Source organism: Cetorhinus maximus, chromosome 28, assembly GCF_964194155.1.
Source record: "Cetorhinus maximus chromosome 28, sCetMax3.hap1.1, whole genome shotgun sequence".
Lineage (NCBI taxonomy): Eukaryota > Metazoa > Chordata > Chondrichthyes > Lamniformes > Cetorhinidae > Cetorhinus > Cetorhinus maximus.
Window position 1 is genome coordinate 9,431,437 of NC_135906.1, and position 25,759 is coordinate 9,457,195.

The window sequence follows — 25,759 nt, forward strand, 5'->3', positions numbered from 1 at the left end:
GGGGGCGGGGGGGGGAAGGTCCACAAAAAGCTTGGCTGCCTTGCTGATTCAGTGTTGACCTCCTACACTGACTGGCACTCACTTCTCCTTGAATGTCATACACAGGAGCCATACAGCGTTAGAGTGGCCAATGTAGTACCTGTAGCATAGAGTTGGCTGTATCTGGACTGTGAATTCAAAAAGAGTGTCACAGGTTGAGCGCTATGGGTTGTGAGACATCAGTGACTGAAGTGGCAGAACAAGTGAGGGTAGAGTGAAAACTGAGTGATGTTAATTGGAACTGAAGCAACTGACAATAGTGCACCTGGCACTGTATGCAAGTAAGCCCAGCCAAGCTAGCAGTCAACAGCCGGATGAACCATAGCCCTAAATCTCATGTTGCGTCCTACTGTGATCAATGCCAGTGCTGACATCTGGTTTATCCTGGGTCGTTCAAAGTATTCAAACATTAGAATTTGGACTTTTGGCCTACAGTCATTTTAGCCTGTCATCACTTGGTGGTACAGAACTTGAATATTATTTGAGAGAGAGACATGTTGCCAAAGCTTTTCATCTTGCATTCGTCAGGACAAACACAAGAATGCCAAATTTCAAACAGTCACAACAACTTATACTATCAAAGAAAAGGGTTCTGATTGGCTAGCAAGTTGACTCTGATTGACCGAGGCGTTGCCACGGAGAAAGCAACGGGGAACCATAGGCTCCCCAAGCTCCTGGTTAATTCAAAAAAGGTGCAAGGCTTGAACATATTCCTTTTGTTTGCAGAGAATGGGTTCTTGCATATGAATGTATATTACTTCTAGCTACAAATGTAAATAAGTCATGTTACAAGCTTGACTGATCATGTCGAGTGCTACAGACACTAGATGACTGGGTGGTATAGGTTCCATTGGCCTAATGCTATAGTGCCCATTGCTAAATAGTCCAGTGCTATAGCATCCACTGGTTGAGTCACAGGGCACGTTGAATGACTGGGTGGTGCATGGTCCATTGACCCTGTGCTGTAGGGCACACTGGCCAAGTGGACTTTTCTGGGATTATATCCTCAACTGAGAACAGGCATCGAAAAAATGAGAAAGCTGTGTTTGTATAAAATCTTTATTGTAAATTGCAAAGTAAACATTGATATAAACACAGAAAATGGAAAATATTAAATAACATCAAAAATTCCTAGGCATTGCTAGGATAATGGATGATGTCAGAGGCAATTGAGCCATAACACAGGCAGACTCGGCATTCATCTCTGAAAACCCTGTCCATTTTATAAAAAACTCTGCTTTTGAAGTACAAGCTCTTCAAGAAATTATTTTTAAAAATCCTCTATTTGTACAATTGGCTGCAATAAAGCACCATGTAGTTATAAAACTCACAGCCGTGTCACTTAATTTGTATCATCAGTGCTGATCCAATATCCACTGAGCCAATTTATAGGAACATGAGAGAGGAAGGGAGTTGTTGTTTAGGAAAGGCAGTGTTGGCATTGGTTATTTCAGTCAGGAAAGAGCAGCTGTAGATAATGTTACTCCTCAGTTTTCCCCCTGTCCTCTTCTGAAGGCACTGACTCTTGCTGGGCTGCAGCCCCATAGTCTGTAGGTAAGGCACCAACAGGCATCTAATTTAGAGAAGTAATGTCAGGGTGGGAGAGGTAGTACCGAGTGGAGTGACCCAAGGAACATTGTTGGGAACACTAGAACTTCTGATTTCCATCAATGAGTTAGACTGCAAAAGCCAGTGCAACCTGGTCAAACTGGTAGGGGCAGTGGAATTGGAAGGAAGAGCTCAGAGGTGGGCAAAATATACAAGTGGGTAGTACTGGGAGAGGGAACTTAATGCAGGCCAATGCAAACATGCGTTGCAATAACTAAAAGTGATGTTGAAAAAGATCTTGGGCACTTAGTGAGCACAACATGTCCAACCAAATTGTAGACTGCTCTGGTTAGACTGCACCTCGAATGCGGTGTTCAGTTCTGGTTATCCAGACACAGGGAAGAGACTCTGCAGCAATGGGGGCAGAGTGACGAAAAGTAAATACCTGAAATCAGATGAAAAATCTGTGCCTTAAACGATGACCTAGCTTTCTTTGCTTCAGCCTGCTGTGTGGGGCCAACTAAAATGTGAGTCTGCAAATGTAAAGGAACTGGGTGAAGATTGCTGGTTCCAGTTATCACGCTGGACATCGGGGGAAACTTATGCCAGTCCCCAATACTCTTCCAATGCATTGGGTACCGGGTTCCCTAAGGGTAGGGTGGCAGGGAAGCGACCACAGACATCTTTCAACTTAGGCTGGGTCATGTGGTGAAGTGCATTGTAGAAGCTTCCATATGGATGGAAGGAAGATTAGAGGACAAGATCTAGGCTTACTTGATAAAGGCCATCGATTTCTGGAGGGTGACAAGTTATTTCATCAGATGCCAGGGAGCTGTTACACTCTATCCGGTACCTTGTACTGTACTTTTTTTGTACCCAAGTTAGACTACAGCTGTGACATCGGGGGTCAGGAAGGTGAGTCTCCACAGGCATTCTCCCAGCATGGACTGGTTGGGCTGAAAGGCCTGTTTCTGTGCTGTGTAACCCTATGCGATCCATAGTCCACCGTGGTAATGGTGCATCAGTTCTCAGAAGCCCTGTGGAAATTCAATATTCAAACTTCACCCACTTTCCTAAATAATTTCATCTTTGCAATTGGGCTCAGTTGTTAGAGCCCTCATCTCTGTACCAGAAGGTTCGATCCCCACTCCGGGACTTCAGCACGTGGATCTGGGCAGATACCCCTGGGTTGCACTGAGAGGAATCTTGGGCAAGTTTTCGAGATTCTGAGGGGACAGATAAGCTGGATCATAACGTTAAACTCCGTAACCGGCTGGAGGGTAGGTGGGGACGCAGACAAGGGAAGGTGAACAAACAGCTTTGATTAAACTTCTTCACACAGTGGGGAGGGAATATGTAGAATAAGTGAAAGCGAGAGCGTAGAAAAGGGCAACAGCAGGAGCTATGTAAATTTTTGGAAAAAGACGTAATGAGAGTGCGTTTAGGACCAAATAAATAGACCATAGTGATCTTTTCTGTCAACGTACTTAACCCGAGTACATTGAGAGTAGTATTGTTCCTTGTACTAGCAGTAACTTGTTGGATATAATCAGTATGTCATGTCCTAGGGAGACCAGGACTGCCAACTCCTACAAGGCACGTTGGCTGAGTAACTACTGGCCTGCCCTACAGTCTAGACTGTTTTCTGTTGAAAAATGTGCTTGAGTTTCGAGAATCCAGGATGAGCGAAAAATAGAGAACATTTTTTTTAAAAAGCAAAAATAAAATTGACTCATGTTCTGGCCATCTGGTATCTCCATGGTGACAAGGCAGTGCAATAAACTTTTAACAGCAGTTGGATCCAGGAATTTAAAACCTTCGATACGTGTCAGACGGGGAGGCCAAGAGATTTGTAATAGATTTCGCAGACGCTGGATCTGTGAAATGATTCGAAGCTACCCACTGCCTACACAACTCCCTAAGCGTAATTTTGACTTCCAACGAGAGTATAAATGCTCAACATCAGCCACGCATCAACCAACTATCCGCATTTTCACAACAAATTTTCCCTATTCTTGTCTGAAACCAAAATGAATCCCAAAAATCACAATTTACGCCCTTCAAATGGAAGCACTGTCCACGTTTATAACCAATATACAGGGGCATTCACTGCACTAATACCAGCCGTGTGTAGGTACTAAACATACTGATAATGCTGGTGCGGAGAACACAAGAACTGGAGGAGGCCATTCAGCCCCTCAAACCTGTTTCACCATTAAATTAGACAATGGCCGATCAATACCTTACCTTCATTTATTTGCAGGCCATAAGCACAGGGCTGGGGCAGTGATCACACATTACCTTCATGTGGGCCATTGCCCATATTACTATCTCTCATGAGCAGTGATTCCCCTTAGGTGGGTCACCCCACAGTTATACTCCCTGTATTGGGACGAGACAGGGGTGGGGGGCGAAATTTGTTACATTATTGTTTATTCAGGTACAGGAGCTGAAGCTAATTTTCTGGCCAACTCGTTTCCCAGAACCTATTAATAGGGCTACAGCAAACCTGACAGGTTAGAAATGAGACGCCGTTACCAAGGCTATGACTGACGGGATCTCTAGGCAACCAGTAAAACCTGCAGCGAGGCGGAAACCATGCCGAACGCAGTGAGAGGAGCACCAACCTTTAAATATGTGAATTAAAGGGTGAAATAGCTGCAACAAAAATACATGTTATGTTATTTGTATTACATTTGTAATATAAACAGAACGTTTGAGACAGAGCAGAGCAGAAGGACGCCTCAGGGCTGCAACACAAGTTATGCAGTATCGCGTCAAGACCTCCATTATACAGTCCCCGCTTGACATGCCAATGTATTAAAGTCATGCAATTGAACATTTGGCCAAGTGTATAATGGATGACCGACTCAATGTGTACTGCATTGCTGCCTAAGTCGCACACCTACCCTGCCAAATTTATAGCACACGGAAACATGCAACTCACTCATAGCAGTGGCCCTGGTGAGGTATTCAGTCCTTTTGAGGTGAATCGTGTATACCTAACTATTAATATACATTGAGGCACATTACAAATTAGTCAGCAATTAACAGTTAGTCAGTACAACCCCCACCCACCCTGAAAACCACAGTGAGGACGATACCGAGTGTAGCTGGGGTTAAGAGGTCATTCCAAACCATTTGAACGTGGGTCGCTTCCCTGTTCCCGCTTATTCCGCTTGGCCCATCCGCAATTCGCCAGTGAGCGCTGGTACAGACCGTCCGTCACAGCTCGTCCCTGGAGGCCGAGTCAATCGGGGAGTGTGACACGTCCAGGTTCTGTGCTGCTTCCCGGATCTTTGCCTGTTCCTTGGTCTTCTGCGACTTGGCACGGTCCCAATCCGTCTTCAGCTTCTCGTTGTCCCAGACCGTGGAGGTCTCCGTGTCACTCACATAGCCCGGGTCGCCCGTGTAATGCGTGGGGTAGATGAGGAGCGGCTCCACAGAGAAAGCCCTCAGGTTGCGCTTCTCAAAGTGATCCATGTACTCGGACCTAACGGAGGAACAGAAAGCTGCCAAGTTTGAACAGGCCAAGGGGAGGGACATGAAAAGCAGCTGGAAAAACACATGGCAGGAGCAAGTGAAAAGGAAGAACATCCTAGGAATGAGAATCGGCTTTAGATGCAATCATCCTGACTGCTTTTGAATTAATCACACTCACATGCCAAGGCTATACCAGCCTAACCAAGTAGTCAGAGAGTGGGCTGTCCCTTTAAAACAGATTCAGAGACATATTTTAGCAACATAAGAGGAGGCCATTCAGCCCCTCAAGCCCATTTGAACATTCAGTTAGATCATGGCTGATCTGTATCTGATCTTGATCCATCCACCATGCTTCTGTAACCCTTAATAAACTTATCCCAACAAAAAGCTTTCAATCTGTGTTTTGAAATTTTCAACTGACACTACCCTCCCCCACCACCCCTCATCCACCACCATCCCAACGTCAACAGCTTTTTAGGGGAGCAAATTCCAGACGTCCATACCCTTCGTGTGAATAAGAGCTTCCGAACATCACCCCAGAACGGCCCCGTTCTAATTTTAAGGTTATGGCCCCTTGTTCTGGACTCCCCACCGATGGAAATCATTCTTCTCTCCCCACCCTCTCAACTTCTTTAATCACCTGAAACACTTCAACTAGATAAGCCCATAATCGTCTAAATTCAAGGGCATATAAGCCAAATCAATGCAGCATGGCCTCATATTTTAACCCTTTAGCCCCAGTATCATCCTGGCACTGTATCCACTCCCAAGGTCGATATATCCTTCCTGAGATGCAGCGTCCTCCATACTGAATGCAGTACTCCAGATGCAGAGCTCTGTACAGCTGGAATATAACTTCAGCCCTCTCGAGGCAAAGATGAACACTTCAATAGCTTTTTAACTTTTGTGCCTGTTCACCGGCTTTAGGTGATTTCTATACTTGGGACTCCTAAAGCTTTCTGCTCCACAGTTGCTAGCTTCTCACCATTTACAGGGACCTATCATTTTTTTAGGATCCTTCTCACTCTCCTCCATCAAACCTCCCCCCCCAAATCAGCTGCTAATTTCCCCCACAATTTACAACAGCCTAGCCAGGAAGTCAAAGAGAGCACAGTTGCTTTGAAGGATGTTAGGAGACAGTTTTTACTGGGAAATTTTATTTTGGTGCAGGTATTTACCACATACCCACCAGGCCTGCACACCTCCAACAGCCTCTCGCACTCCATAAGTGCAAACTGCTGCACTATCTCTCACTAGACTGCAAGTAACATGCTGCTATGCAGTCATCAACCATTCTCCCCTGTACTACACTCCCCTCAGGTTAGGCAGGTTGGTAACTAGCCCTAGTCCATGAAGGACTGTAGGCATCCTTCTCTATTAGAGAGAGAGAGACATATATGGTTATATAGCTTGAGGAGCACCACACTGCATCAAGCATGAGAAGGCGAGGAGGCAGGTGCTAAGTCTACCTCACCCAGAATAGGAATTAAAACTGCACTGTTGGCATCATTCTGAACCAAACGTTAGCCATCTAGTCAACTGAGCTAACCGTGCCTCGCTTCAGGTTACCATGCTTCAAGTTAAGCATCTTGCATGTGTCTTGATTAAGACATAAGGCCATAAGACATAGGAGCAGAAATTAGGCCATTTGGCCCATCGAGTCTGCTCCGCCATTCAATCATGGCTGATACGTTTCTCAACCCCATTCTCCCACCTTCTCCCTGTAACCTTTGATCCCCTTACCAATCAAGAACCTATCTATCTCCGTCTTAAATACACTCAATGACCTGGCCTCCACAGCCTTCTGTGGCAATGAATTCCATAGATTCACCACTCTCTGGCTAAAGAAGTTTATCCTCATCTCTGTTCTAAAAGGTCTTCCCTTTACTCTGAGGCTGTGCCCTTGGGTCCTAGTCTCTCCTACTAATGGAAACATCTTCCCCACGTCCACTCTATCCAGGCCTTTCAGTATTCTGTAAGTTTCAATCAGATCCCCCCTCATCCTTCTAAACTCCATCGAGTATAGACCCAGAGTCCTCAAAACGTTCCTCATATGTTAACCCAAAGGTAAGGAGAGGGAAGAGCGTGAACTGCTTCCATTCTTGGACCTGTTCAGCCTATTAATACTTCACCCACAGACCAGTGCCTGCTTTCCCCAGCCCTCCCCCTTTTATTTCAGAACACGGGCAGCTCAGTGCAAGGTCAGTCTGTGAGCTCGCAGTACGTACACAGGGTGTTTGTTGTACATCACGGGCAGAAACTCATCCACGGGCAACATCTTATCAAATGGTTTGGCGTCGAGGAGTTTTCTCGCCCCCTGGAGCGAGAGGGCGTATCCAAGAGTCCAGTACGAGTAATCGGCCTCGACCAAATTCCGGACCCCGGGCACCGGCCTCTCCGGATGATCCACTTGCATCCGCTTTCGGCCAATGTAGCTGCAGGAAGCAGAAACAGGGGATCCTGTTAAAGAAAAGGAGCTGCAGAGGTTAAAACAGAGGGGAGATCAATTTCAAAATAACGCAGGCAAACGTGAAACGAGGATGGGGCCCTGGGAGGAACCAAGTGAGAAAAGTTACAGAAGATCAAGGCCAGGCTGTCAATGAAGAGACTGATCATAAAAGAAAGCCAACGTATAAAAAGAAGCAAGGGAATGAAAGGAAGATACATTGAAAACATGCATTTAGAGATAAAGAGTAAAATAAATAACACGCAATGTGGGGATTTCCAGCGCTGGATGAGATTCTTCCACTTTGTGTTCCAAATTGTCAGTCTTGGCTGAATGGGTAGCAGTATCGCCTCCAAAACAGAAGGTTGTGGCTCCAGCCAGACACTTGAGTGCAAAACCCAGGCTGACATTCCAGTGCAGTACTAAGGGAATGCTGCACTTTTGGAGATTTTCTTTTTAACCCTTTGGTGGGATGTGGGCGTCACCGTCAAGGCCAGCATTTGTTGCCCATCCTTAAGTGCCCTTGAACTGAGCAGCTTGCTAGGCCATTTCAGGGGGCAACTGACACACCTGGAGTCACGTGTCGGCCAGACCGGGTAAGGACGGCAGATTTCCTTCCCTAAAGGACATTAGTGAACCAGATGGGTTCCTACGACTATCGATGATGGTTGTCATGGTCACCATTATTGAAACTAGCTTTATGCCCCAGGTTTATTAATTGAATTTAAATTCTACCAGCTGCCGTGGTATCCCCAGCGCATTAACCAGGGCCTCTGGATTACTAGTCCAGTGACAACACCACTGTCTCACCCTATGCCGCCTCACTCTGTACCATTCCCGCAGATGTAGACATCATGTTAAAACGAGGCCCTGTCTGCCCTCTCAGGTGGATGTAAAAGATCCCGTGGCTTTATTCTGAAGAGCTGGAGAGTTCTCCCTGGTGTCCCAGGCAATACTTATGCCTCAATCAATGTCACCAAAACATTATCACATTGCTGTTTATGGGAGCTTGCTGTGTGCAAACTGACTGCCTGCCACATTTCCTACATTACAATAGTGACTACACTTAAAAAAATAATAATAATTGGCTGTAAAATGCTTTAGGATGTCCTGAGATTGCGAAAGGTGATATCTAAAGTCTTTTTGCCTAAGTGCTGTCAGCAAACATCTGTCCAATAAAGCTGTGAGACCTATTAACAGTCATGGCTTTACAACAGCCAGGCCATCAACTGCAAAGTCCCTGGGTTTGGTGCAATATTTGACTCTTCAGCTGCCCCTTTTTCATTGTCGAGAAATTCAACAACAATTTGTACTTATATAGTGCCTTTGACATGATAAACCATCCAAAGGCACTGCAAAGGAGTGTTATAAAGTGAGATGTGACGTCAAGCCAACATAAGGCAACTAATTGGCACACAGCACAATCTCACAAACATTAATGACATATAATCTGTTTTTGGGTGTTTTTTTTAATTCATCCATTGGATGTGGGCTTTGCTGGCTGGGCCAGCATTTATTGTCCATCCGTAGTTGCCCTTGAGAAGGTGGTGCTGAGCTGCCTTCTTAAACTGCTGCAGTCCATGTGGTGTAGGTACATCCAGTGCTGTTAGGGAGGGAGTTCCAGGATTTTGACCCAGCGACAGTGAAGGAACAGCGATATATTTCCAAGTCAGGATGGTGAGTGACTTAGAGGGGAACTTCCAGGTGGTGGTGTTCCCATCTATCTGCTACCCTTGTCCTTCTAGATGGTAATGGTTGTGGGTTTGGAAGGTGCTGTCGAAGGAGCCTTGGTGAGTTGCTGCAGCGCATCTTGTAGATGGTACACACTGCTGCTACTGTGCGTCGGTGGTGGAGGGAGTGAATGTTTGTGGATGTGGTGCCAATCAAGCGGGCTGCTTTGTCCTGGACAGTATCAAGCTTCTTCGAGTGTTGTGGGAGCTGCACTCATCCAGGCAAGTGGAGAGTATTCCATCACACTCCTGACTTGTGCCCTGTAGATGGTGGACAGGCTTTGGGGAGTCACGAGGTGAGTTACTTGATGCAGGATTCCTAGCCTCTGACCTGCCCTTGTAGCAACAGTGTTTATATGGCTAGTCCAGTTCAGTTTCTGGTCAATGGTACCCCCAGGATATTGATAGTGGAGATTCAGTGATGGTAATGTCATTGAATGTCATGGGGCGATGGTTGGATTCCCTGTTGTTGGAGATGATCATTGCCTGGCACTTGTGTGGCGTGAATGTTACTTGCCACTTGTCAGCCCAAGCCTGGGTGTTGTCCAGGTCTTGCTGCATTTGGACATGGACTGCGTCAGTTAGTTGAGGCTCTTCTCTAAACAGTGCCATGGTATCTTTCACATCCATCTGAGAGGGCAGATGGGTCCTCGGTTAGTCTTAGCCGAAAGACAGCACCTCTGACAAGGCAGCACTCCCTCTGTACAAGCACCAGGAGTGTCAGCCAGGATTATATGCTTAAGTCTCTGGAGTGGGAATTGAATCATCGCCCTCATACTGATGGCCACCTTTGTGTGCGGCTGTATCAAGCTGTACATAGACCCTCTGTACACAAACACCAAGTGTCGCTACGTGCTGAGGTTCTACCTGTCCCCGGTGTTGTGAAGGATGGGTCTGGCCACGCTGCCGCGGAATGCTCAAAGTAGTTGGACCGATCTGTACCACCTGTCTCTCGTGGAAATATTTATGCAGTGAAACACCTTTGACCACAAGTCCTTCAGGTAGTGATCGGCACGTAACGTCCTAGAGGCCCTGTGGGTAAAGGAGATGGTGGATCCTGTCGGATGGTTCCCCGAGCAGACTGTCAAAGTCATTTGGCAGAATGCCTCATCGCCAGAACTTTCCAACAAGCACCAAGATGTAGCTTGGCTGGTGGTGAGAAAGGCCCTCCCCCTCAGATCCTTCCAACACGCCAAGAGTCTCACCCCCTCCGCACGTTGCCCTTGAGGTGGCTGTGGTGGGGACGAGACCATTATTCACCTCCTTGTGGAATGTGCCTTTGCAAAGAAGGTCTGGAGAGAGATGCAGTGGTTTCTGTCGAGGTTCACCCCGAGCGGTGCTGTGGCGCAGGACTCGGTGCTCTACGGGCTGTTCCCAGGGACACACACCGAGACAAACATCAACTGCAGCTGGAGGATCATCAGCTCGGTGAAAGGCACTCATTGGTCTGCCCAAAACTTGAAACTCTTTCCAGTGTAAAGAGTTTCCCCCGACCGAGTGTTGCAGACTGGTACATTCTAACGTTGAGGCCTACATGTTGAGGGACGCACTAAAGCTTGAGGCAGCGGCCTCAGAGGCCCAATGGGGAAAGGTCGCTAAGACCGTTCAGTCATAGTGCACCGAGGGGCTGGGAATTGTAGAGACCCCTTGGGCTGTATGACCCACACTGAATATACGCAGTGAATATTACAAGCATCAAAAATTGTACTGAAGCACCTCAGAGTGCGAGATGATCTATGTGTAAATCTTGAGTATTATTGTGCTTTTTGTGATGGCCATTTTGAAATGTTTTGTGGCATTCTTTCAGATATTTGATGAATAAAGTATATTTTTGCAAAAAAAACAAGGGAATTGAATCCATGACCCTCTGGCTCAAGAGGCGAGAGTTACACAGCTGGCACCTTTGTGTAGTGATGTATAGTTCTTGTGTGGAGCAGATTTGAGAGACTGAGTGTCCATTTTACCCTGTGCAGGGGGACCGTACCCAATTTGGAATGCAACCACAGATCTAGTTGACTGTAGCACAGTCCTCTCATTAGTGGTTTAACCAGAGCCTCAATCATTGCCCTGAAACATACTTGTGCTTATTTTGGTCTGGAAACTGTAATTATGCCAAACCGACCACACAGCTATTAACAGAAACTGGGTAACAACAGATAATTCCAGCTGTAATTTGGGAATTAAGGGCAGAAATAGCACATGGGCCAAAGTTTGGACCTGGACAGCGTAGGAAAACTAGCATTTATTGGTCATCTCTAACTGCCCTCAGGAGGTGGTGGTGGCTCTAAATATAGGTGCTCCCAAAAGTGGTGTTAACGAGTCCCTGGAGCACAGAATGCTTGCCAGGTTTGCTAATACTGGTAAGAGAGATGCACTTTAACCGCACACCCACCCCCCCCCAGCAACTCTGCCTGGATTACCATGGTGTCTGGTACAGGTGGCAATAATGTGGCATGGAGCACATTATGAAGGTAGGTCAAAGGCAAACTAGATCGGGGCGTTCTCTCTGCTGACTCACATCAGATCCCAGTCGAGTGCGGCCTTCTCCACTTCCTTCATCAGATATTTCAGTCTTCGCTTGAAAAAAATCTCAAACCTTAGATCGTCTTCAAACACCACCGATGTCTGCAGTCCTCGCTCAACAATCTACAGGAAACCAGAGGAACAAAGTGAGAACCACCAAGTCCCACCTTAAACGGAAATAAAACACAGCAAAGTTAGGACATGCTGCAGCTGTCGGGGATTCTTCATCATGGATCCAGGTCACTGCCTGTGGCACTCATACCCCAGGGAGAGTGGGTGCCTGTGGCTCTCATACCCCAGGGAGAGTGGGTGCCTGTGGCTCTCATACCCCAGGGAGAGTGGGTGCCTGTGGCCCTCATACCCCAGGGAGAGTGGGTGCCTGTGGCACTCATACCCCAGGGAGAGTGGGTGCCTGTGGCACTCATACCCCAGGGAGAGTGGGTGCCTGTGGCACTCATACCCCAGGGAGAGTGGGTGCCTGTGGCCCTCATACCCCAGGGAGAGTGGGTGCCTGTGGCCCTCATACCCCAGGGAGAGTGGGTGCCTGTGGCCCTCATACCCCAGGGAGAGTGGGTGCCTGTGGCTCTCATACCCCAGGGAGAGTGGGTGCCTGTGGCACTCATACCCCAGGGAGAGTGGGTGCCTGTGGCCCTCATACCCCGGGGAGAGTGGGTGCCTGTGGCCCTCATACCCCAGGGAGAGTGGGTGCCTGTGGCTCTCATACCCCAGGGAGAGTGGGTGCCTGTGGCACTCATACCCCAGGGAGAGTGGGTGCCTGTGGCCCTCATACCCCATGCAGAGTAGGTGCCTGTGGCACTCATACCCCAGGCAGAGTAGGTGCCTGTGGCACTCATACCCCAGGGAAAGCTGGTGCTCGTAGTCCAGGGGGAGCAGGCCTCTGCCCAAGAGTTGTCAAGTCTATGGGGCTTCTACCACAGGGAAAGTGGGGGTGCTCATACCTCAGTGAAAGTTGTCGAGCCGGTGGTATTTCTACCCCAGTGAGAGGGGGTGCCTGTCCCCAGGTAAAGTTGTCGCATCCATGGGGCTTGTACCCCAGGAAATGTCAGTGCCCTGGGACCCGTACCTCAGGGAGAGTGTCAGTGTCCATGGGATCCATACCCTAGGGAGAATGGGCACTGTCCTGCCCATGAGGCATGAAGGAGAATATATATATATATATATATATATCATCCTGGCTACTTTATAAAATTATTTTTTTAAATAGACAAAGGCTTTATACTGACTAAAGCCTGACTAGCTATGACTCACACAAAAGGAATTTCTAGCTTCAAAAAACAGCAGGGTCCTCATTATTTCTAAGATGTATTAATGCCCCCTGTGACTGCAGAAAGCAAATTCCGAGGAAATGCACAAAGTCCCTTCACATTTCTAAGGCCAAGCTCTGGCTAATGGAGATAATATGTCCGTGAGGACAAAGGGACCCTGAAACCTATGTGCTTATTAACTGATGAAACATTAATCCATCTCAGACCTGGAATATACATCCTTTGCCCAAGCCAAGGGGAAGAAATGGGAGCTAGGTCACATGACTTCCCCCCCCCACCCCCAACCCCACCACCAGCTAGATCCTGTAATATTGCCTTGTGGAGCTGAACAAAGCCAGTCTGCCATCTTCCATCAACAGGACAGCAGCAGAACCAGAACTCTGTCCAGGTTTAAACTGCCTGGCCCTCTGGAACATCTGAACCAGTGCCTACAACAAGACTAATTCATCGCTACATGCTTCTCCCATCGTGGGAGTCAGCGCTACTGGAAAACTTGATTACTCCGCATCAGCTTCAGTCTGCTAACCTCTGAAGAAATACACCATTAGACTTTTGATTCTGAACTCACGTGAAGCAATAATCCTTATCTTCTCTGTGGTTTTGCCCTGTACCTTTTTCTTTTCCTTATCCCTTTTTTATTGTATGAATGGAGAAAAAAAAGGTGGTGGAGGAACGTTGTGAACCCTCTTCCATGCGTTTTGAGTGAGTGTAAAATAAATTAACCCTCTGGTTTTACCCTATCTCGAGTTTGCTATAGGATTATTAACAGAGGATTGGATCACTCCAAAACTGAAGGGTTGGGGAAAATACGCCACCACTTACAAAGGGGGAAATCAAAAATCAAGACGACCTTTTTGTTGACAGATGGGTAGTGAGGGGCGAAATCAGGGATGTTTCAAATTAAACCCTTTCCGTAACAGCACCCAGACCCAGACCCAAGGGAGAGATGTTGTGCCCGCGCGATGCGTACCCCAGGGTATCTTAATCTTCTCTGCTCTAAGCAGAACAGTCTCAGCTTCTCTAGTCTGTCCATTCTGATAAATCTACTTTGCCCCTATCCTAGGGCACAACATCCTTCCTAAAGCGTGGGGCCCTGAATTGGCCACAATACACCAGCTAAGGCCTAGCCAGCAATTTAGAAAGAGTTCCCCCTTCTAAGATTTTTCTTTGGGGTTTATGCAGATCTTTAGCTCAAGTTATGAAAGAGGAAAAGGAGAAACACCTGTGGAAAATTAGCTCCAGACTAACTCATCTCTATACATTAAAAAAGGTTGTCATTTCATAGCATTAAGGTATTGAGCAGTTTATCAAAGAACTTCAGTCAATATCTTACTACTAATCCTCAGCCCTGGACTGATAGTTAATGCTTCAACACTCACTGGATCACAGCAAGTACCCTGCAGTACGTAACTTGGGATTAAGTCTTAGTACGGCTCCCCTATTATTGCTACAAAGAGCAATGCCAACTTAGTGATCCAAACTCCCACAGGCCCTCGCCCAACACTGAGGCTTCTTACCTCTTTCCAGACGTTGTAGTGACTGAGAAAACAGCCCATTTCCCCCTTGGTCAAGGGCCGCCCCGAGTATGGGTCTTGATAATCTGCCAACATCGTGATGCCAAGAGTCTTCATCTGGCTGCTGTTGAAAGCTCTGTTGGGAAGATTCATGGGAGAAGCATTAGCCCATTTCAGGAGGCAAACACCAATTAAGAACGTGAGAAATAGGAGCAAGTGCAGGCCATTCTTCCCTTCTAACCTGTTCCATCGTTCAATGTGATCATGGCTGATCTTCTAAGTCAACGCCAGTTGTCTGTACCTTTCCCCACAGGGGGAGATCAAGAACGAAGAATAAGCAGCACGTAGGAAGAGAACACTTTTCAGGAATACAAAGCCATTTGGCTCCGACAAGCCCATCCCATTCTCACAAGCCAACCCCACTTATCCGGATTGACTGGCCCTCACCCATCAATCCCTCCCTTCCCCATGGTTGTCTCCACACAACAGAGCTAGGAAAGTTCAGAATGTTTAAACTGACAAGCTGCAACTGATTCTGAAATAATAGGCGATATATAATGCAGAACGTAATGCAGTAGGGGTTGGAATCCACGATGGCTCATGTCAGGAACAAGACCATCAAGAGAGCTGCTCACCTGATCACTGAGAGGTACTACACCCATTTGGCAATGACTTCCACACAAACAAGTGGGTTATGGGGGAAAAGGCGGCATAATGGTAATGCCATTGGACTAGTAATCTGGAGGCCCAAGCTATATGTTCTGGGAACACGGGGTTAAATCCCGCTACGGCAGCTGGTGGAATTTAAATTCAATTAATAAAATCTGGAATTGAAAGCTAGTCTCAGCAACCATAAAACGATCATCAATTGTCATAAAAACCCATGTAGTTCACTGGTGTCCTTTAGGGAAGGAAATCTGCCGTCCTAACCTGGTCTGGCCTACATGTAACGTGGTTGACTCTTGACTGCCCTCTGAAATGGCCTAGCAAGCCACTCAGTTCAAGGGCAACTCGGGATGGGCAACAAATGCTGGACTTACCAGTCACACCCACACCCCAAAGAGAATGAAGGGGGTCTGCGAGAAGATCGCCATCATCCAAGCAAGAAATGTCACTGCAAATGTTGTACAGCAATGTGATACAAATAACAGTAGATTCTTGGAATCCTGAACCCTACCTTGGAATCACTCCATACAGTGGCTGTTGCTTGTTAAAACATGTAACCCATTCTATATCTTTTTTAACCATTTATTAGGATTTTGACAGAAATAAGTTCAACACAATAAAAACTGCCATCATCACAACTGACATGCTATGACTGAATGGTGGGTTAATAGCCCAACAAATATGTCTTCTGATTAGCCAGTTTGAGATGAAAATGGGATGGGAGGGAGCCTAGGACACCCAGTCATTGAGAACGAGACACTAAGAGGGTGATATCTACGGTATTGCCAACCGGAAGCCCTGGGATGAATTGCTGCAGATACTGACTGGCAGAGAATTCATCAGTTTTATATTTACAACAATACCAAAATCACATTGGGAAGGTGGTGGCATAGTGGTATTGTCACTGGACTGGTATTCCAGAGACCCAGGGTAACATTCCGGTGACCCGGGTTCGAATCCCATCAGGACAGATGCTGAAATTTGAATTCAATAAAAATCTGGAATTAAAAGTCTGATGGTGATCATGAAATCATTGCCGACTGTTGTAAAAAACCCATCTGGTTCACTAATGTCCTTTAGGGAAGGTCTGGCCTACATGTGGCTGGCTCCAGACACACAGCAATGTGGTTGACTCTTAACTAACCACTGAACAAGGGCAATTTGGGATGTGCAATAAATGCTGACCTAGCCAGCGACACCCACATCCCAGCAACGAATAAAAAATAAACATGCTTCATATACCTGGGTTTGATTATTGCAGTGCAGTCAGAGGGTTTTCCAACTTTCTGTGGAAACTAAATTCTCCAGGCAGAAAACTGACTGAACCTACAGCTTCACATCAAGAATCACGCCAGCATCTGCAAGCATCTGGATCCAACTCCACTGACCTCCCTGGCTGTCTGCTCGGGCCAAATCTGGCAATGCACCGCAGCATCTTGTTCAGCCCCAACGACAGCCTTAAACCCCACATCCAGTCTGCTGCTAAGAATTCCTGCTTGCACCACCAGAACACAGCACATTTATACTCCCAGCGCTGGTGAGACCTTGAGCCTTCACCACCTTGACAAAACTTCTCAAACACTTGTGGAGTCATCTCCACAAATTTCAGCTGATCAAAAGCTTCCCACCCCCATCCACTCCACTCCCTCCCTGTCCTCAATGGACTTATTCCAGATCTCCCCCTTCAGAATTACTCCACATCCTCGTTCCACCCTAATGGCTCTACATCCTACCCTGTGAGCCCTGGGGTAACACTTGCTTTCTGCTCCGCCCTTGGAGACTAACCTTCAGCCACTACACCCAGCATTTTTCAAAGACACTCTGCTTTGGCAGCACTCTCATCTTTCAAAGGCCTCCCAAATACCCAACCCTTCCAAAACAACCTGTGCCCCTCCACCCCTTCCCCCCACCAACCACAAACTTTCACTTTCTGATCATTACCCACATCACTCCTTTGGAAACATTACACTGAGTGAAGAATAGTATAGTGCATAGTACAATACGCCTTTGAACGCAAGCAATGGCTGTCATCTTTGCGCCTTCTCGTATGTATCACTATTATTGTAGCGGCACCAGAGTATTGGTAGTCCTTGAAAAACGACATAAAATTTATACCACAGAGAGAGGCCATTGGGCCCAATTAGTCTGTGCTCTATCCCAGCCTCCTCTTTATTTAACCTTATCCTTTCTCCCTCATATTTATCTTGTTTTTACTTAAATGCATCTATTTATGGCCCCTCATTTTGGAAAATTTTCATTACGTCAAACCCTTTCGTACCTCAGGTCACCTCTCAGTCTTATCTTGTCCCAGCTTTCCTGATAATAATGACCTTTCAGTTCTACTGTCGCCGTTGCAAATCTTTTTTGCACCTTCTCCATTGCCCCTATATCCTTTGTTGTGATGTGGACAACAAGGTTGTGCACAGTACTCCAAGGTTCTACGCAAAGTTAACATAAGCAGCAGAGGAGTGCAACCTTGTTTCACGCATTGTGTCAGCAATCGATTGTAAAACTGTTACCTTCCATCGACTGCATCAATGACTTTATACGCTATTTCCTGCTCGTACAGAGTATGAAACATTCGCATTCTCCTATCTGGGCGACGCTTCAAGTTAATCAGAAAAATCTAGAAGATAAAAGGCAAGAGGTGTTTCAAATTGATTGATCAGTGAGGTTGCTTCCAATAAGACAGGTATGCACGTGTCACCTCACTGACACTGGTCAGCCGGGAGTCTGTTAATCAATTCAACCTGCACAGTGAAAAGTGGATCCTCGGCCAACAAGGCAGTGATCCAGAAATGGAAGGCATTCTGATTAGAAGCTGCTCTGAAGCCTCTACTACCAAAAAGTACAAGAGCAGCAATGTTGTGAGAACACCAACGCTTCTTGATTCCCTCTTCCTGACTTGGACATACATCGACGTTCCTTCATCGCTACAGGGTCAAAATCCCGGAACTTCTACCTACACACCCAACACTACAAGGGCTGCCGTGGGTCAGGGAGAAAGCCAATCACAACCTTCTCGGGGCAACTGAGGGAAGGGAGGGGCAACAAACGCCAGCCTTGCTAGCAACGCTCACACCCCACGAGCAAGTTAAAATAAAGCCTTACCTCATCAAAGCCCATCTTATCCGGGTACTTTGGTGCCACAGACAAGTACTTGGATGGCTCCATGGGGGAATGGTTCACTAAAACATAAACAGAGTGTCAAAATATGGAGCATTCACCACTGGATCTCTCACAGGCACCGGGCAGAATTTTCAGCTCGGCAGGTGGTGGGGGGGGGTGGTGGTGAGCCCGACCTGATTGGACGCGAAATCGCGCGGGATGACGTTGGGCGAGTGTCCCGATGTCATCCCGTGCTAGCGCGATATTTCGGGCGGCAGTCGCACGCCAAAGTTGGAAGTGTGCCCGCCGACAATGAAGAGGCTCATTAAAAGGTCACTGAAGTTGTAATTGTCTCGGTTTTCCGTGGTCCATCCAACCTCACGGTCGGCGGACGGGCAAGTCAAGCCAGGCAGACTTTGCATTTTTCAGGAAACCTCATCCAAGGGCGGGATGAGGCTTCCATTATTCAATTTTTTAAAAAAATCTGCGGACGGTATTTTTATCTTGTATATATTCAGGCGACTGATTGTGACGCTTGGACATTTTTTTCCTCTAATTTTACAAACTTTATTTAATTAATTGTTTTCAAGTCTTCGGCCCCCGGAGGCAACTCTCTACCTTCTGGGAGCTTTCATTCAGAGTTCACCCGTGCCCGCGCCCACGTCAGCACCCGCCCTCCTCCCACCCCCCCAACCCTGGCAACGCTGAGCTTCTCAGCGCGGGCTTCACGTTGGCTGACCGTTAATTGGCCAGCCAGCGTGAAATCGCGGGCGGGGGGCCGATCGCAGGCGGTGGTCTGTTCCCGCCAATCGCGCCTGCCTGCCAACCTAAAAATCCTGCCCACTCAGTACCCACGAGCTGTGCTGCAGTTATCTATTCATTGAACAGGAGGAGATCATACAGCCCATCGAGCCTATGCCAGCTCTTTGAGAGAGCTATTCCAATTAGTCCCCCTGCTCTTTCCACATAAACCAGCAATCTTTTCCTTCTTGAGGATTTATCCAGTTCCTACTTGAAAGTCAGTCTCAAACCTCCTTCCACCGCCCTTTCAAGCAGGGCATTCCAAATCATAACATCTCATTCCATTTATAAGATGGGGATCTCCTTCTCTCTCCCTCTGTCCCATCTCCCCAGTTCTCTTGCCAATGATTTTCGTGGACCAGCCATAGAGTAAACCTATCTTACTGGAGGAGACAGTGGCGTCCTTACCTACACGTGACTCCAGACCCTCAGTAACATGCTTGACTCTCAACTGCCCTCGGAAATGGCCTAGCAAGCCACTCAGTTTAAGGGCAATAAGGGATGGGCAACAAATATCAGTAGGACCCACATCTCAGGAAAGAAGAATGCAAAAAAAAAAAAACCTCATGGACACAGCCACAAGGTAAATTAGCCTGATTTGACCTGTAGGAATATACAAGTCAGTCAATGCGGTCAAGGATATCAAGTCCCAATAATCCCCAACAGACGACTCGCGATGCTCCAGAAAATCACTTTGTGTCGCTTACCCATAATTTCCAAATGCACATGAATGAAGCTGTCCACCTCATCCTGTATGGTGCTGGTTGACTTCAGTGGCACCTGCAGGAACCCATAGTGTTCTTTATTACAGATATACATCTGGACTCCTGAAACAGAACCAAGGCATTCGCATTATTGCAGCTACATTCACCCTGCAAAGTACACAGGCGGGTACAACACAAGATCCACGGCTATCAATTCAGTGCATGCACGTGGGAAGTACAAGATATGTGCCATCGTTCAGTGTGTATTGTCACGTTGGTGATACATGATGTGCGTGTGAGATAAAACAATAACTTGCATTTATATAGCTCCTTTCATGAGCTCAGGACACTCTAAAGAGCATCACACCAATAAAGCACTTTCAACATGTAATCACTGTTGTAATGTAGGAAACACAGCAGCCAATTTGCAAACAGGTAGCTCCCGCTATCTTCTATAGAAATTTGTGGAGACTGGGGCAAGGTGGGGGTGTGGAGGATGGCGGTGATGGGAGTCTAATAAAAATTTCAAAAAATGAGATTGATAAGAATTTTAGGCAAGAAGATTGAGGGAGATGGAGCAATGGAAGCCATGATCTAACTGAACAGCTGGAGGGGCTGAATGGTCTCATCCTGTTCCTGTGTCACTTTAAAACCCAAGCTCAGTGGCACGTCCGGTAGCGGTAACACGACTTCCTCAAAGGTGTCTTTCTACTGTTTAACCACAGCCCTTCTGGTGAGGTGTGGTGAAGGTCAGAGGCAACAGTCACCTCCTTCATTCAAGGGGATTTAAAAGAAGGTATCGGTGAAAAAAAGAGTCATGCTGTCGAAGCTTGGCAGTTAACTGTTCCCTGGTGCATTCGCCATGGCAGTGACTCTACCAACCAGACTCCACTTGCCAACCAATCAGCACCCTCTTCTCATGCAGCATAATTCATTGTTCCTTTTGAGCCAATCTGACCTGATGAGTGCGAGACAAAAAACTTCAACAGCATGTCTCTTTTTTTCAGCAATACTCAAGTTCTGTACCACCCAATGACTATTTGAAAACAAAAGGCTTGCATTCCTTTGAGCATAGAGGATTAAGGGATTATATAATTGAGGAGTCTTGTTACGCAGCCTCAGGATTAGACCACAACGTCAGTCCATAAATGAATGCTCCGTGCAGCCCGCATTCCTCCACAGCTCCGTGCGCCCAGTCACGTACGGCGGGCTGGATCCTGTTGCTCACCTGCTTGTCGGCATGAAAATGCAAAGACAATGATGTCATCGAAAGACCAGGTATAGTCTGGGTGCGGAGGGTAAAATGCCAGTTCCTTGGAGGCCTCTTTGCGGAGGTCGATCAGCATCGTGGAGTGGACCATGACCACCGGGAAGCAGCCCAGTCGGTCCCGTTTCCGTATAGGGACATAGGCTGGGGTCCGCTTGTAATAACCCTTTGCAAACACAGGAAGTATTACTGAGCAACATAGCTTCAAATATCAACTCAAACACAGAAGATTCCGCAATGTCAAAGGGGCTCAAGACCAATGTCAGGCAATCACTCCTAGGCACTGCCAGCAAGGGGGCGGTTTTAAGTGAAATATTAAAGGCTGATACAGGCTAGGAGCACATTGATGCCAGTCCGGTACAGGGTAGGAGCGCAGTGATGCCAGCCCGCTACAGGGTAGGAGCGCGGTGATGCCAGTCCAGTACAGGGTAGGAGCGCGGTGATGCCAGTCCGGTACAGGGTAGGAGCGCGGTGATGCCAGTCCAGTACAGGGTAGGAGCGCGGTGATGCCAGTCCACTACAGGGTAGGAGCGCGGTGATGCCAGTCTGGTACAGGATAGGAGCGCGGTGATGCCAGTCTGGTACAGGATAGGAGCGTGGTGATGCCAGTCTGGTACAGGGTTGGAGCACGGTGATGCCAGTCTGCTACAGGGTAGGAGCACGGTGATGCCAGTCCGCTACAGGGTAGGAGTGCGGTGATGCCAGTCTGGTACAGGGTTGGAGCATGGTGATGCCAGTCCGCTACAGGGTAGGAACGCGGTGGTGCCAGTCCGCTACAGGGTAGGGACGCAGTGATGCCAGTCTGGTACAGGGTAGGAGTGCGGTGATGCCAGTCCGCTACAGGGTAGGAGTGCGGTGATGCCAGTCTGGTACAGGGTAGGAGCGCGGTGATGCCAGCCCGCTACAGGGTAGGAGCACATTGATGCCAGTCTGGTACAGGGTAGGAGCACGGTGATGCCAGTCCAGTACAGGGTTGGAGCACGGTGATGCCAGTCTGGTACAGGGTTGGAGCACGGTGATGCCAGTCTGGTACAGGGTAGGAGCGCGGTGATGCCAGTCTGGTACAGGGTAGGAGTGCGGTGATGCCAGTCCACTACAGGGTAGGAGCACGGTGATGCCAGTCCGGTACAGGGTTGGAGCACGGTGATGCCAGTCCGCTACAGGGTAGGAGCGCGGTGATGCCAGTCTGGTACAGGGTAGGAGTGCGGTGATGCCAGTCTGGTACAGGGTAGGAGCGTGGTGATGCCAGTCTGGTACAGGGTAGGAGTGCGGTGATGCCAGTCTGCTACAGGGTAGGAGCACGGTGATGCCAGTCCGGTACAGGGTTGGAGCACGGTGATGCCAGTCCGGTACAGGGTTGGAGCACGGTGATGCCAGTCTGGTACAGGGTTGGAGCACGGTGATGCCAGTCTGGTACAGGGTAGGAGTGCGGTGATGCCAGTCCACTACAGGGTAGGAGCACGGTGATGCCAGTCTGGTACAGGGTTGGAGCACGGTGATGCCAGTCTGGTACAGGGTTGGAGCACGGTGATGTGAGTCTGGTACAGGGTTGGAGCACATTGATGCCAGTCTGGCACAGGGTTGGAGCACATTGATGCCAGTCTGGTACAGGGTTGGAGCTGTGATGGTGCCAGTCTGGTACAGGGTTGGAGCACATTGATGCCAGTTTGGTACAAGGTTGGAGCTGCAATGATGCCAATCTGGTACAGGGTTGGAGCGCGGAGATAGAAGCCTGGTTACACTGCACTGACTCATCCCAGCGCCAGCTAAAGCAGATGCAGCAATGTGGAAGGTGTGAGCTATATACATCTCCACACCATCCCTGCCAACTCAAGTGTGAGCTGACCTTCACTGTCTGGTAGCTTGTGCCCCCCCTTGTCGGAGGAGTTTGGTCACTGATTTCCCAGTGGGCACCCACTAGGCTGTGAAGTGCGATACCCAAGCAGCACCCTCAGGGTGACAGTGTGCTGAGGCACCCCGATTGGGAAGTGGAAGCAGACTTTAACAAACATACCAGGCCCCAGGTTCATGATCCAGCAAGTCATCAAACAAATTAGTAGCCTACAACAACTTGCATTCACAATGCAGAGGATATCACAAAATGCGTCTGAGAATGGAGGAAGAAAGAGAGGGGAGAAATACAGTTAAAAAGATATTGGGTAAGAGCAAATAGGGAGGAAGTGTTTCCACTGGCAGGGGGACAGATATAAGGTTAATTGGCAAAATAGCCAGGGGTGAGATGGGGAATTAAACTTTTGCGTAGCAAGTTATGATGATGTGGAATGCACTGCCTTGAAAGCAAATTCATTTGTAGCTTTCAAAAGGGACTGTATATATTATTGGAAGAGGAAAAATTTATAGGGTTGTTTGGAGAGGACAGGGGAGTGGAACTAAATGGATAGCTCCTTCAACTAACAGGAACAGAGGTTGGGAATTCTGCAATGAGTAACTCACCTCCTGACTCCCCAAAGCCTGTCCACCACCTACAAGGCACAAGTCAGAAGTGTGATGGAATACTCTCCACTTGCCTGGATGAGTGCAGCTCCCACAACACTCAAGAAGCTTCACACCATCCAGGACAAAGCAGCCCCGCTTGATTGGAACCCCATCCACCACCTCGGAACAGTGGCAGCAGTGTGTACCATCTACAAGATGCATTGAAGTAACTCATCAAGCCTCCTTACACAGCACCATCCAAACACATGACCTCTAACACCTAGAAGGTCAAGGCAACAGATGCATGGGAACACCACCACCTGCAAGTTCCCCTCCAAGCCACTCACCATCCTGACTTGGAAATATATCGCTGTTCCTTCACTGTCGCTGGGTCAAAATCCTGGAACTCCCTCCCTAACAGCACTGTGGATGTACCTACACCACATGGACTGCAGTGGTTCAAGAAGCACAGAATCGCAGAATCTTTATGGTGCAGAAGGAGGCCATTTTGCCCATCGAGTCTGCACTGGCTCTCTGAACGAACATTCTACCTGGTCCCACTCCCTTGCCTTATGCCCGTATCCTTGAACATTCTCTTTTCAGATAGCCATCCAATTCCCTTTTGAATACCTGGATTGAACCTGCCTCCACCACCCTCTCAGGAAGTTCGTTCTGAACTCCAACTCCAACTTCTGGGTGAAAAAGTTTTTCCTCACGTCACTTTTACTCCTTTTCTCAATGATGTTGAATCAGTGCCCTCTAGTTCTTGATGCTGTCTTGATTGGCAACAGTTTCTCACTATTTACCCTGTCCATACCCCTCAGGGTCCTAAACAAGTCTCCTCTCAGCCTTCTTTTCTCCAAGGAAAACAGTACCAACCTCTCCAATCTATCCTCATAGCTACAGTTCTTTATCCCTGGAATCATTCTTGTGAATCTCCACTGTACACTCTCCAATGCCTTCACATTCTTCCTCAAGTATGGCGCCCAGAACTGGACGCAGTACTCCAAATGAGACCTAACTAGTGTCTTATGCAAGTTCAATATGATCTCCTTACTCTTGTACTCAATGCCCCTATTAATAAAACCTAAGATACATTATACTTTATTAACTGCTCTCTCAACATGCCCTGCCATCTTCAATGAACCATGTACATATATACCAAGGTCCCTCTGTTCCTGCACCTCTTTTAGAGTTTCTCCCTTTATTTTATACCGTCTCACCACATTATTCCTGCCAAAGTGAATCACCTCACACTTCTCAGCTTTGAACTTCATCTGCCACTTCTCTGCCCAATCCACCAACATGTTGATGTCTTTTTGAAGTTCAAGGCTATCCTCTTCACACTTGACAATGTTTCCAATCTTCGGATCATCTGCAAATTTTGAAATCATGCCCTGAGCAGCACAGTCTAGGTCATTAATATATCAGGAAGAGCAAGGGTCCCAACACTGACCCCTGGGGAACTCCACTACACACCCTTCCCCCAATCTGAAAAACAACCATTTATCACTACTCTCTGTTTCCTATCACTCAGCCAATTTTTTATCCAAGTGCCTACTTTCCCTTTTATTCCATGAGCTAGAATTTTGCTCACAAATGTTGGGTGGCACTGTATCAAATGCCTTCTGAAAGTCCACATATACCACAACAACAGTGCTGCCCTTATCAAACTTTTCTGTTACCTCCTCAAAAACTTCCAAGTTAGTTCAACATGATGTTTCCCTTAATGAATCCATGCTCGTTTTCCTTAATTACCCTGCACACCGCCACTTCTCAAGGGCAATTATGGGTGGGCAATAAACATGTTGGCCTAGCCAGCGACACACACATTCCGTAAAAGAATAAAAAAAGGCATGATGGGCCGAATGGCCACCTTCAGTGGGAATGATCGATAAAAACGCTTGGTTGAAAAGATAGGTACGAACGTAGAAGGCGGAACCAGATGCGGAGAGGGTGATAATAGAGAGATTATAGTGTGTTAGGGGGAGAGAAGGGGGACCAACGTGGAGAGGAAGGCCAAGGGAGAGGGGCGCGAGGGAGAGGGGCGCAAGCAAGAGAGTGAGCAAACTCTGGAGAATCTGGACAAGGCAGACGAAGGCTTTGTCACCAATGCTGGGGCAAAGGAAAGGGGGCTTACAGAGGCTGGAAACAAAGCAAACAGGAAGCTCTCCCAAGAATTTAAGATTATTCAAGGCCATCAGTTGA

General features: G+C 47.6%; 1 protein-coding gene across 1 annotated transcript in view; it reads right to left on the reverse strand.

Moving 5' to 3' along the window:
* Positions 1-1,084: 1,084 nt before the first annotated feature.
* The window catches only part of LOC144668800 (procollagen galactosyltransferase 1-like), a 28,542-nt gene continuing 3,867 nt past the window's right edge, over positions 1,085-25,759 (reverse strand). The window contains exons 4-11 of the mRNA XM_078531163.1: positions 21,077-21,281; positions 19,852-19,971; positions 18,347-18,423; positions 17,755-17,861; positions 14,573-14,705; positions 11,765-11,892; positions 7,299-7,505; positions 1,085-5,080 (exon numbers count right to left, since the gene is read on the reverse strand). Of these exons, the coding sequence (XP_078387289.1) occupies positions 4,813-5,080; positions 7,299-7,505; positions 11,765-11,892; positions 14,573-14,705; positions 17,755-17,861; positions 18,347-18,423; positions 19,852-19,971; positions 21,077-21,281 (1,245 nt within the window). The 3' untranslated portion in view covers positions 1,085-4,812. The remainder of the gene's footprint in view (positions 5,081-7,298; positions 7,506-11,764; positions 11,893-14,572; positions 14,706-17,754; positions 17,862-18,346; positions 18,424-19,851; positions 19,972-21,076; positions 21,282-25,759) is intronic.